At 42.2% G+C, this 14,704-nt stretch overlaps 1 protein-coding gene across 1 annotated transcript in view; it reads right to left on the bottom strand.

Annotated features, from left to right (window-relative positions):
- Positions 1 to 14,704, bottom strand: part of LOC137535385 (zinc finger protein 721-like) — a 378,642-nt gene that overhangs the window by 167,129 nt on the left and 196,809 nt on the right. The window contains exon 12 of the mRNA XM_068257215.1: positions 3,333 to 3,340. Within this exon, the coding sequence (XP_068113316.1) occupies positions 3,333 to 3,340 (8 nt within the window). The remainder of the gene's footprint in view (positions 1 to 3,332; positions 3,341 to 14,704) is intronic.

The raw sequence follows: 14,704 nt of genomic DNA, 5'->3' as shown, positions 1-14,704 counted from the left end.
AACTGTCCACCGATGTGAACTGCCGGCCATCATTAGTCAGAACATGCTTAGCACAGGATCTGCTGACATGTCCATTTGAAGGTTGCAGGCTTAGTGAGAACCGAGCCTAAGGCCCCAATTACACGTAATCAGTTGCTCTTCGTTATAACTGAAAGGACAACTGATTTTCAAAGTAATGCCCATGCTTTCCTATGGCGCAATTCACACTTAACACGTTTTAACTGAAATCTTTTTTCACAATGCACTGCTATTGAAAATAAAAAAAAAGGCGTACCAACTGATTAAGTGTAAACGGGGCCTTAGAGCGTCCTCCTCCACCTCAGTGGCTGGTTACCAGACTAATTATAAATGCTTTGAAATGTGAAGGCGAAGCCTGAAATACCGAGGTGACGGGAGGAGTCAGGCAGTGGGTGCAGGGCACTAAAGCAAGCCTGACATACCAAGGTGATGGGAGGAGTCAGGCAGTGAGTGCAGGGGACTAAAGCAAGCCTGACATACTGAGGTGACGGGAGGAGTCAGGCAGTGGGGGCGGGGCACTAAAGCAACCCTGACATACCAAGGTGATGGGAGGAGTCAGGCAGTGGATGCAGGGCAGTAAAGCAAGCCTGAAATACTGAGGTGATGGGAGGAGCCAGGCAGTGGGTGCAGGGCACTAAAGCAAGCCTGACATGGAGGTGATGGGAGGAGTCAGGCAGTGGGGACAGGGCACTAAAGCAAGCCTGAAATACTGAGGTGATGGGAGGAGTCAGGCAGTGGGTACAGGGCACTAAAGCAAGCCTGACATACTGAGGTGATGGGAGGAGTCAGGCAGTGGGTGCAGGGCACTAAAGCAAGCCTGACATACTGAGGTGATGGAGGAGTCAGGCAGTGGGGGTAGGGCACTAAAGCAAGCCTGACATACTGAGGTGATGGGAGGAGTCAGGCAGTTGGTGCAGGGCACTAAAGTAAGCCTGACAGCAGTCTCACATTAACGGCTACTTTTTTCCGAGGCTAAATGGCTGTATAGCCGTACTATACCAGGAGTTTAAATCTGGCACTGCGTACTCACAAGCCAATGATGTCACCAAATCCACCTCTGGGTCCAAGGCCGTGTGTCTTAGCTGTGTCAGACACACAGGAAGAGCTGAGATGCAGACAATTCCTCGTAGATAGCCTCCTTGGTTGCTAAGCAACTGCTGACCGCCCTACGGTGGCTGAACTATGACATGAGGGCCCTGGAACTAAATTAGCAGAAATGTAACACTTTGTTAGGTTAATCAGCACTGCTGACAGTAGCAAGCAGCCACTGCTAAAGTCTCAGAGGGAAAGAGGACAGCCCAGTGTGAGAGAATAATGAGACCTTTCTCTTTCTTAGGGTGTCTGTGCTGCTACTGTAAGTAAGCTGTCACCAAATACTATCATGAATGAGAGTTATAGATGGCAAAAATCTAACATGAGCACATAGCATAACCAGGGATGCTCGGGTAGTGCTTTTCATTACCCGTCCGGATCCGGGTACCCAGATATCCGGATCCGATTCGGATATCCGGATCCGACCTTGTGGATATCCGGATCGGATCCGGATATCCGACCAAATTACCTGTGGGTACACGACCTATTCGGGTATCCGGATATCCGGGTATCACTTGGTGACAAAGGTCAAAAATTTGGGGAAAGTGGGCAGAACATAAAACAGCCAATCAAATCTGAGCAATTCATTTTCAATGGCAAAATATAAACTGAAGCCATTCTTAGACCGCTTGTTGCAGGGTTTTCAAACTTGACACACTTGGTCACTGGGTGACTGGGATTATTATTCAGGAAAGTAGGTGGAGCCTACAACGGCCAATCAAAATTCACCTATTGATTTTCAAGGGGAATATTAAACTTGCCTCAAACCTGGTACAGTCAGTCATTGGGTGACCGGGGTTCAAATTCACTAAAGGGGCGGAACCACAAAAAGCTGATCAGATTATTTTGCTGGGTAAACTGCTTCCCTTCACACATTTTTGATGCCAGGAACCCGAAAGCTCACAAACTTGGTCATTGAGTCAAAAGTGCAAAAATTGGGAGGAGCCTAAAGCATTCCACACAGAAAATGTAAACTGCAGCCGTTCTTACACTTTTAACGGCTGGGTTCTTAAACTTCCGACAGTTTTTCATTGGGTGAATGGGATTAATAGTCAGGAAAGAGGGTGGGGCCTACAACAGCCAATTAGAATTCACCTATTGATTTTCAAGGGGAATATTTCAATTGTTGACATTCTTAGACTGTTAATAGCAGAGGCCTCAAACCTAGTACAGTCGGTCATTGGGCGACGGGTTCAAATTCAGAAAAGGGGTCGAAGCCACAAACAGCCAATCAGATTTATTTAGTGGATAAAATGCTTCCATTGACACATTTGTGATACCAGGAACACTAAGAGCTTGATTCACTAAAGCGTGCTAACACAGTTAGCACGTCTAAAAGCTTTGCACGTGCAAACTAGGGTGCTAAGTAGTTTGCACGGGCAAATCTGTTACTGACCGCGCGCTATTTTAGCACGTGCACCGCGTAATGCTGTGCGTGCGATCGGCGCTCCGTTCATGTGCAAAATCAGCCGCTTTGCGTGCAAAGTAAGCTTATCACGCTTCTTAGGACATGAATCAGCTGCCTTTGCACGTGAAGCGATGTGTGCAAAACTTTGCATGCGCAAACTCATGTACGCATTTTAGCACGTGCGAAGGCACTTTACACGTGCTAAGCGGCTTCTCACTGGCGTGCTAACACTTAGCACGCTTTAGTGAACTAAGCCCTAAAGCTCATAAACTTGGCAATTGGGTCACTGTTTCACTGGGAAACTGTGAACTGCAGCCATTCTTACACTGTTAATGGCAGCGTTCTCATACTTTGCACAGTTAGTCACTGGCTGACTGGGATTAATATTGATAAAAGTGGGTGGAGCCTACAACAGCCAATCAAAAGTCACCTATTGATTTTCAAGGGGAAAATATACATCGCTGCCATTCTTGCACTGTTAATGGCACAGTCCTCAAATCTGGTACAGTTGGTCATTGGGTGACTGGGGTTCAAATTAAGAAAAGGGGGTGGAGCCACAAAAAAACCAATCAGATTTGTTTCATTTCAATGGAAAAATACAAATTATTGATACCAAGGATCCCAAAGCTCATAAATGTGATCATTGAGTGACTGTGTGTCCAGGTTAGACAAAGTAGGCGGAGACAATTCTGGTTCTGGTTGAACTCGAAGGACGTATATCTTTTTTTGACCCAAATAACTATGTAGCAGCAACCAAATACATTCCCAGGCAACGCTGAGCCATCAGCTGGTTATAAATAAAATGTGTTTAAACCACTTCACCTTCAATGGTTTTTTTCCCTTAAAAAAACAGAGCAATATTCACCAGTGCTCCTTCCATTCATTCGCCTATAACTTTATCACTACTTATAACAACATAACAATCTATATCTTGTTTTTTCTGCCACCAATTAGGCTTTCTTTGGGGGTACTTTTTTGCTAAGAACTATTTTATTCTAAATGTGTTTTAACAGGAAAAATAAGAAAAAAAATAAAACAAAAACAACTATTATTTCTCAGTTTCCAGCCATTATAGTTTTAAAATAATAAATGCTACTGTAATTAAAACACACATTTTATTTGCCCATTTCGCCTGGTTATTGCAACATTTAACATTTCTCCTAAGTACAATGTATAGCACCAATATTTTATTTGGAAATAAAGGTGCATTTTTTCAGTTTTGCATCCATTACTAATTACAAGCCCATAATTTATAAAGTAACAGTAATATACCCTCTTGACATATATATGAAAAAGATCAGTCCATAAGGTAGCTATTTATGTATTTTTTGTATATTGGTATATTTGGTATACTATCTTTTTACAAACATTTTTTGGGGGGAACTATTAGGGGGTGTGGGAGGTAAGCGTTAATTTTAAATGGTAAAAACAAGTCTGTTAGTAAAAAAAAAAAAAAAAAAAAGAGGTTTTAGATGTAGTTTTACTAGTTGGCCACAACATGTCCTCGTGCATACCTTCCCTATGCATAGTATTACTACACAATCAGGAAGTTATGCGTGAATGTGTAAGCAGGGATGGGCTTCCGCGTAGTGATCTACTCGAATTCGGAATTCTAATAAAGATTAATTACTCCACGTGTGACTGTGGGATGGGGGGTTAACTTTTCCAGAAGTCCGTGGATCCTACATGTCTCATTGGTGTCATACATGACCTATGGGACATGTTACACCACTCCCTACCGAACTTTGCACTTCCACCGGAAGGAGGACATGCGGTAGAGGTGGAATGCATCCCATCCCTGCATTTAAGTATCGGCTTTTGTGAATAACAGCGCCGTCTCATGGATTGAGGCGGTCATTTACAAGGGGACTTAGACCAATGAATGGGAACTGTGTTCCCATTCATTGATCTCCCGGCTAACGATTGGTGGCGGTAACGAGCACAGGGGTGAGACGTAGCAGCTACATCACTGCAAGTAGATATGAGATTTTGCAGTAACGTAGTTACTCGTCCCCGGGAAGGGGAAGTGGTTAAAGCCACCAGCAAGCAAGAAAATACTCAGAATAAACTTGACAGTACTTTTTCACCTACTTTTTGGAACTTTTTCAATTGCAAAGTGCAAAAGTTATTTTAAACAGAAGATGTAAAGTTATCACCTAGGAGAAAACTTAGAATAAAAAGTGAATTGGATAGCATCCATTGTCACCATGTGATTATCAGATGAGGGGGATCTAGGTAACCCTCCGTTCTGGTCTCTCCTTTACATCTCTTACCTGGTGATGTGAGGAGCGGCTGATTCTCCATCATGGTGTCCTTGTAGAGGTCCTGGTGTCCTTCTATATACTGCCACTCCTCCATGGAGAAATAGACACTGACATCCTGACACCTGATAGGAACCTGACACACACAATAATAGTGTCACCATCCAGACACACTCCTTGTTGTGATTGGAAAATGTCCCATAATTCCAAGCATCACTCACCTCTCCTGTCAGCAGCTCCATCATCTTCTTGGTGACTTCCAGAATCTTCTGCTTATTCTGATTCTCTGAAATTAGGATATGAGGTGGGGGCACTGTGATGGTCACATGATCACCAGACTTCACTAAAGGAAAACTCTGTAAAGAAAGACCAACAATAATGTTATGTGACCTCCCAGGAACCTCTCACCTCTTTGGTCAGTGGTGTTTTTATTAGTAGAGTGAAGAATGATGTCATGTGACCTCCCAGAATCTTCCTCACCTCTCCAGTCAGTAGGTTGATGATCTCAAAGGTAAAGTTCAAAATAGTCTCATTTAAATCAATCTTCTTTTGTTCCATCTTAACAAAACTCAAGCTTGTCTGATTCTCCATCACTGAGTCATTGTAGAGGTCCTTGTGTGCTTTTATATACTGCCACTCCTCCATGGAGAGATAAACAGCGGCGTCCTGACACCTTATTGGAACCTGACACAAACAATGATACAGTCACTACCCAGACACACCCCTTGCTGTTACTGCATAATGTTGCATAATTCCCAGCACTGCTCACCTCTCCTGTCAGCAGCTCCATCATCTTCCTGATGACTTCCAGAATCTTCTTCCTCTTCCTCCTCTCTGGTCTCAGGGAATATGGCATCAGGCAGTAATGAGGGGACAGTGGGATGGGAGACGGTGTGTGCAGAGAGTCCTGTGCAGTTAATGGTGCAATTTGTTCCACAAGGATATTACATTTTGCATGCAGTTTTCCATATAAAGTACAATTTGTCATGATGGCTTATGCACATTTTTGCATGCATCTAGCATAAATCACAATCATCACATGGTAAACCGTGTCCAAAATAATTCAGCATGCTGTCAGTTCTTTTTATGCACTTAAGGCAAACAGAGAATAGCATTATATGGAAACTACCCCATTTACTCGCATTGTTGTGCATTTTTCCATAGCAGAAAAATAATAGGATTCTCAACCTAAAGGTATATAGTATCCAAGTATCCTCCTCACCTCTCTGGTCAAGTGTGTTTTATGAGTAGAGATAAGAGTGGTGTCATGTGGCCTCCCAGAATCCTTCTCACCTCTCTGTTCAGGTGCGTTTTATGAATAGAGATGAGTGGTGTCATGTGGCCTCCCAGAATCCTCCTCACCTCTCTGTTCAAGTGTGTTTTATGAATAGAGATAAGAGTGATGTCATGTGACCTCCCAGAATCCAGTCACCTCTATAGTCAAGTGTGTGTATTATTAACAGACATAAGAGTGATATTGTGTGACCTCCCAGAATCCTCCTCACCTCTCCAGTCAGCAGATTGATGATCTCCAGGGTGAGGTTGAATATCCTCTCAGTCATGTGACTCTGTTCCGCATCCATCCTCAGTGATGTGGTGATGTGATGTGTACAGGATGCTGCTGCCTTTTGATAGATAATAAGAGGAGAATAATCTAGGCTGTACAGTTGTCAGTGGTGAAACTACCAATACAGGATGCCCCCTCATCCCAGCACTCCCTATTGCTGTCACTTGTGGGTGGTAGGGCCATGCAGAGTATCACAGGAAAGCATAATAAGCTGGTATATAGCTACCTGTGCACTCTACTCACAGCATGCTGCAGTCCTGTCCTCCCTCTGCCTCCTCTCCAGCTGGCCTTCTCTCCCCACATCCACCTCCCACTGTTACCATTCCTGTGATGTTACAGCAGTGCTGGTAGTGGTAGTTGGATGAGGAGAGAAGAGGCAGAGAGGCTAATGGGAGCAGAGGACTGGAGCACACTGGGACAGCTAGCTATAAACCAATGTAAATCCTTCATTTTACTACTCTGCCTGGAGGGGGGGGGGATGGAATGTGGATATGGCTACACTGGGAAAGAAATGGCATTACTGGGGTGGGGGGACACTACATACTGGAGGACAATGGCAATGCTGGGGGACACAGGGGGGACATGGCTATACTGGGAAAGATATGGCATTACTGGGGTGGGGGACATTACATACTGGAGGATAATGGCAATGCTGGGGGACACAGGGGGGACATGGCTATACTGGGAGAGAAATGACAGTAAGACTAAAAAAAGCACTAAAAACTGTTTGAAATGGGAAGTAGTGGTGGACTTACCTTCCCACTGAAGACTTGCATTGTCTAATTCAGGCAGATTTTATTGTATACTCCACAAAACAGTGCAACACGTTTGTAGGTATTTTACCTGCTTTTTCAGGCAATTAACAGGAGCAACTAAGAGAGATAAAACAATAAGCTAAGAGTTCAATTCAATAATAAAGTGCAATGATATCTAATAGATAGATAGTTGATCTTTTGAATAGTAATGCATTGGGGTTTGTTCAAACATTCCTTATTATTAAAAGAATTGTGTCACATGACCAGCGAGGTATCTTGTCAGGTATTAACTAATTACACCGCATAAAAACATATATAGTAATACAATAGTAAAGGCATAACAAAGAAATAGGAAATAAATAGCAGAATCATATACCAATAAATCCCTGTATACAATAATCATAATATAATGTAGTAGATCTAGAAGTGAAAATGTGTGTGTGTATATATATATATATATATATATATATACCGTATATACTTGCAAGCAAGCCGACTTTGGGGGGTCGGCTTGCTTGCGAGTCACCTGTGGTCCACCCCCCCCCCCGCCCCGCGGCCGCCGCTATCACCTGAGCTGGCGCCGCATCTTCTATTATTCCCCTCTCTGCTCGTATAGTAATTCACTCACAGCAGCGCGCCCCACGGCGGCTGCTGTGATGACGAGGCAGGAAGCCATAGAGAGAGAGCAGCTTCCTGTAGCTATGGGAACCACTCTCTCTCTCTATGGCTTCCTGCCTCGTCATCACAGCAGCCCCGATGCGGCACCAGCTCAAGTAATAGCGGCGACCGCGGGGCGGGGGAGAGGAGGGGGCACTACCTATACTGGGCACTGTACTAGCTATACTGGGGCACTATACTGGGCACTACCTACCTATACTGGGCACTATACTGGGCACTACCTACCTATACTGGGCACTATACTAGCTATACTGGGGCACTATACTGGGCACTACCTACCTATACTGGACACTATACTAGCTATACTGGGAACTATACTAGCTATACAGGGCACTACACTAGCTATACAGGGCACTATACTGGGCACTATACTAGCTATACAGGGCACTATACTAGCTATACAGGGCACTATACTGGGCACTACCTACCTATACTGGGCACTATACTATCTATACTGGTAACTATACTAGCTATACAGGGCACTATACTAGCTATACAGGGCACTACCTACCTATACTGGGCACTATACTAGCTATACAGGGCACTATACTAGCTATACAGGGCACTATACTGGGAACTACCTACCTATGCTGGGCACTATACTAGCTATACAGGGCACTATACTAGCTATACAGGGCACTATACTGGGCACTACCTACCTATACTGGGCACTATACTAGCTATACAGGGCACTATACTAGCTAAACTGGGGCACTACCTACCCATACTGGGCACTATACTAGCTACACTGGGGCACTACCTACCCATACTGGGCACTATACTAGCTATACTGGGGCACATTGGGGCACTATACTAGCTATACTGGGCACTATACTAGCTATACTGGGGCACTATACTAGCTATACTTGGCACTTTACTAGCTATACTGGGGAACTACCTACCCATACTGGGCACTATACTGAGCACCATACTAGCTATACTGGGCACTTTACTAGCTATACTAGGGCACTACCTACCCATACTGGGCACTATACTAGCTATACTGGGCACTATGTTAGCTATACTGGGGCACTATACTAGCTATACTGGGCACTTTACTAGCTATCCTGGGCACTATACTAGCTATCCTGGGCACTATGCTAGCTATACTGGGCACTTTACTAGCTATACTGAGGAACTACCTACCCACACTGGGCACTATACTAGCTATACTGGGACACACTGGGGGATCACACGGACAGCATTTCCTACCCCCGGCTTATATGAGGCTCAATCATTTTTCCTGTTTTTTTTTCAGGTAAAAGTTGGGGGGTCGGCTTATATGCGGGTCGGCTTACTTGCGAGTATATACGGTACATATATATATATATTATTATTATTATTTTATTATTTAGTATTTATATAGCGCCGACATATTACGCAGCGCTGTACACTGTATATATATATATCTTGTCACTAACTGTCCCTCAAAGGAGCTCACAATCTAATCCCTACCATTGCCATATGTCTATATTATGTAGTGTAAGTACTGTAGTCTAGGGCCAATTTTAGGGGTAGCCAATTAACTTATCCATATGTTTTTGGAATGTAGGAGGAAACCGGAGTGCCCGGAGGAAACCCACGCAGACACGGAGAGAACATACAAACTCTTTGCAGATAGTGCCCTGGCTGGGATTCGAACCAGGGACCCAGCGCTGCAAGGCGAGAGAGCTAACCACTACGCCACCGTGCTGCCCTATATATATATATATATATATATATATATATATATATATATATATATATATATATATATATATATATATATATATATATATATATATATATATATATATATATATATATATATATATATATATATATATATATATACACTCACACGTGGATACATACTGTAACTACAGTGGAATTGCTTTATAGTAAACTCCAAGGGACCAAAAAAGAAAAATGAATTTACTATATCATAATTGGTAATGCATTGTATATTTATGCAGACACATTTTCTTAGTTCTGAGGACTGAGTTTACTATATCAGAGTTTACTATAACAAGATTCTACTGTATATACTGTACATATTACACAAATGACATGGTGCTAGGCTAGGATACACACATCTACACATACACTACACATACACATATCACACAAATGACATGGTGCTAGGCTAGTATACACACATCTACACATACACTATTCATATACATATCACACAAATTACATGGTGCTAGGCTAGAATACACACATCTACACATACACTATTCATATACATATCACACAAATTACATGGTGCTAGGCTAGTATATACACATCTACACATACACTACACATATACATATAACACAAATGACATGGTGCTTGGCTAGGATACACACATTTACACATACACTACACATATACATATCACACAAATGACATGGTGCTAGGCTAGTATACACACATCTACACATACACTATTCATATACATATCACACAAATTACATGGTGCTAGGCTAGAATACACACATCTACACATACACTACACATATACATATCACACAAATGACATGGTGCTAGGCTAGAATACACACATCTACACATACACTACACATATACATATCACACAAATGACATGGTGCTTGGCTAGTATACACACATCTACACATACACTACACATATACATATCACACAAATGACATGGTGCTAGGCTAGTATACACACCTCTACACATACACTTCACATATACATATCACACAAATGACACGGTGCTAGGCTAGTATACACACATCTACACATACACTACACATATACATATCACACAAATGACACGGTGCTAGGCTAGTATACACACACACCTACACATACACTACACATAAACATATCACACAAATGACATGGTAAAAGGCTAGTATACACACACCTACACATACACTACACATATACATATCACACAAATGACACGGTGCTTGGCTAGTATACACACATCTACACATACATTACACATATACATATCACACAAATGACATGGTGCTAGGCTAGTATACACACATCTACACATACACTACACCAGGGTTCCCCAACCCTGTCCTCAGGGCCCACCAACAGTGCATGTTTTGTGGAAATCCACAGAGGTAGTTAATCAGCTCTGCTGAGTCACTAATTACCCCACCTGTGATTGTGTGTGGTTTCCTGCAAAACATGTACTGTTGGTGGGCCTTGAGGACAGGGTTGGGGAACTATGCACTACACATATACATATCACACAAATGACACGGTGCTAGGCTAGTATACACACACACCTACACATACACTACACATATACATATCACACAAATGGCACGGTGCTAGGCTAGTATACACACATCTACACATACACTACACATATACATATCACACAAATGACAAGGTAAAAGGCTAGTATACACACACCTACACATACACTACACATATACATATCACACAAATGACATAGTGCTAGGCTAGTATACACACATCTACTCATACACTACACATATACATATCACACAAATGACAAGGTAAAAGGCTAGTATACACACACCTACACATACACTACACATATACATACCACACAAGTGACATGGTGCTAGGCTAGTATACACACATCTACACATACACTACACATATACATATCACACAAATGGCACGGTGCTAGGCTAGTATACACACATCTGCACATACATTACACATATACATATCACACAAATAACATGGTGCTAGGCTAGAATACACACATCTACACATACACTACACATCTACATATTACACAAATAACATGGTGGTAGGCTAGTATACACACACCTACACATACACTACACATATACATATCACACAAGTGACATGGTGCTAGGCTATAATACACACACCTACATACACTACACACATACATATCACACAAATGACATGGTGCTAGGCCAATATATACACATCTGCACATACACTACACACATACATATCACACAAATGACATGGTGCTAGGTTAGTATACACACATCTACTCATACGCTACACATATACATATCACAAAAATGACATGGTGCTAGGCTACTATACACACATCTACACATACACTACACATATACATATCACACAAATGGCACGGTGCTAGGCTACGATACACATACCTACACATACACTACACATATACATATCACACAAATGACACGGTGCTAGGCTAATATATACACATCTACACATACACTACACATGTACATATCACACAAATGACATGATGCTAGGCTAGTATACACACAAATACACTACACATGTACATATCACACAAATGACATGGTGCTAGGCTAGTATACACACATCTACACATACACTACACATATACATATTACACAAATGACATGGTGCTAGGCTAGTATACACACATCTACACATACACTACACATATACATATCACACAAATGCCACGGTGCTAGGCTAGTATACACACATCTACACATACACTACACACATACATATCACACAAATGACATGGTGGTAGGCTAGTATACACACATCTACATACACTACACATATACATATCACACAAATGACATGGTGCTAGGCTAGTATACACACATCTACACATACACTACGCATATACATATCACACAAATGACATGGTGGTAGGCTAGTATAAACACATCTACACATACACTACACATATACATATCACACAAATGACATGGTGCTAGGCTAGTATACACACATCTACACATACACTACACACATACATATCACACAAATGACATGGTGGTAGGCTAGTATACACACATCTACACATACACTATACATTTACATATCACACACATTGGGCTTGATTCACAAGTGCGTGCTAACCTACTTAGCACCTTTGGGTGTGATAACCAGGGTGCTAAGTAGGTTAGCACCGTTTTTAAACTCACATCGCGCGCAAAGTCCCACGCACAAAACTTTGCGCACGCACAGCACGGTACACACGAAACATCGCATTGCGGTGCGATTAAAACGGGGGCACCCGATGCCCCTATAAGGTCGCATGGGTGCGATCTTAACGTCGCACCTCATGCGACCTTCTTTGCGCGTGGGACTTTGCGCGCGAGTGTGAATTATCACACCCAATCTGTGTTTTGCCGTGATAAGGGGCTTTTCACAAGCGTGCTAACACTTAGCACTGCTTTGTGAATAAAGCCCATTGACATGGTTTTAGGCTAGTATACATACACATACACTACACATATACATATCACACAAATGACATGGTGCTAGGCTAGTATACACACATCTACACATACACTACACACATACATATCACACAAATGACATGGTGCTAGGCTACTATACACACATCTACACATACACTATACATTTACATATCACACACATTGGGCTTGATTCACAAGTGCGTGCTAACCTACTTAGCACCTTTGGGTGTGATAACCAGGGTGCTAAGTAGGTTAGCACCGTTTTTAAACTAACATCACGCGCAAAGTCCCACGCGCAAAACTTTGCGCACGCACAGCGCGGTACACGCAAAACATCGCATTGCGGTGCGATTAAAACGGGGGCGCCCGATGCCCCTATAAGGTCGCATGGGTGCGATCTTAACGTCGCACCTCATGCGACCTTCTTTGCGCGTGGGACTTTGTGCGCGAGTGTGAATTATCACACCCAATCTGTGTTTGGCCGTGATAAGGGGCTTTTCACAAGCGTGCTAACACTTAGCACTGCTTTGTGAATAAAGCCCATTGACATGGTTTTAGGCTAGTATACATACACATACACTACACATATACATATCACACAAATTACATGGGGCTAGGCTAGTATTCACACACCTACACATACACTACACATATACATATCACACAAATGACATGGTGCTAGGCTAGTATACACACATCTACACATACACTATACATATACATATCACACAAATGACATGGTGCTAGGCTAGTATACACACAAGTACACATACACTACACATATACATATCACACAAATGACATGGTGCTAGGCTAGTATACACACAAGTACACATACACTACACATATACTTATCACACAAATGACATGGTGCCAGGCTAGTATACACACATCTACACATACACTACACATATACATATCACACAAATGACATGGTGCTAGGCTAGTATACCCACATCTACACATACACTACACATATACATATCACACAAATGGCACGGTGCTAGGCTAGTATACACACATCTACACATACACTACACATGTATACATCACACAAATGACATGGTGCTAGGCTAGTATACACACCTCTACACATAAACTACACATATACATATCACACAAATGACACGGTGCTAGGCTAGTATATACACATCTACACATACACTACACATACACATATCACACAAATGACATGGTGCTAGGCTAGTATACACACATCTGCACATACACTACACATATACATATCACACAAGTGACATGGTGCTAGGCTATTATACACACACCTACATACACTACACACATACATATCACACAAATGACATGGTGCTAGGCCAATATATACACATCTGCACATACACTACACACATACATATCACACAAATGACATGGTGCTAGGTTAGTATACACACATCTACTCATACGCTACACATATACATATCACAAAAATGACATGGTGCTAGGCTACTATACACACATCTACACATACACTACACATATACATATCACACAAATGGCACGGTGCTAGGCTACGATACACATACCTACACATACACTACACATATACATATCACACAAATGACACGGTGCTAGGCTAATATATACACATCTACACATACACTACACATATACATATCACACAAATGACATGGTGCTAGGCTAGTATACACACATCTACTCATACACTACACATGTACATATCACACAAATGACATGGTGCTAGGCTAGTATACACACAAATACACTACACATGTACATATCACACAAATGACATGGTGCTAGGCTAGTATACACACATC

Source organism: Hyperolius riggenbachi, chromosome 10 (genome assembly GCF_040937935.1).
Source record: "Hyperolius riggenbachi isolate aHypRig1 chromosome 10, aHypRig1.pri, whole genome shotgun sequence".
Taxonomy (NCBI): Eukaryota; Metazoa; Chordata; class Amphibia; order Anura; family Hyperoliidae; genus Hyperolius; species Hyperolius riggenbachi.
This window is presented reverse-complemented; position numbering and strand designations above follow the sequence as displayed.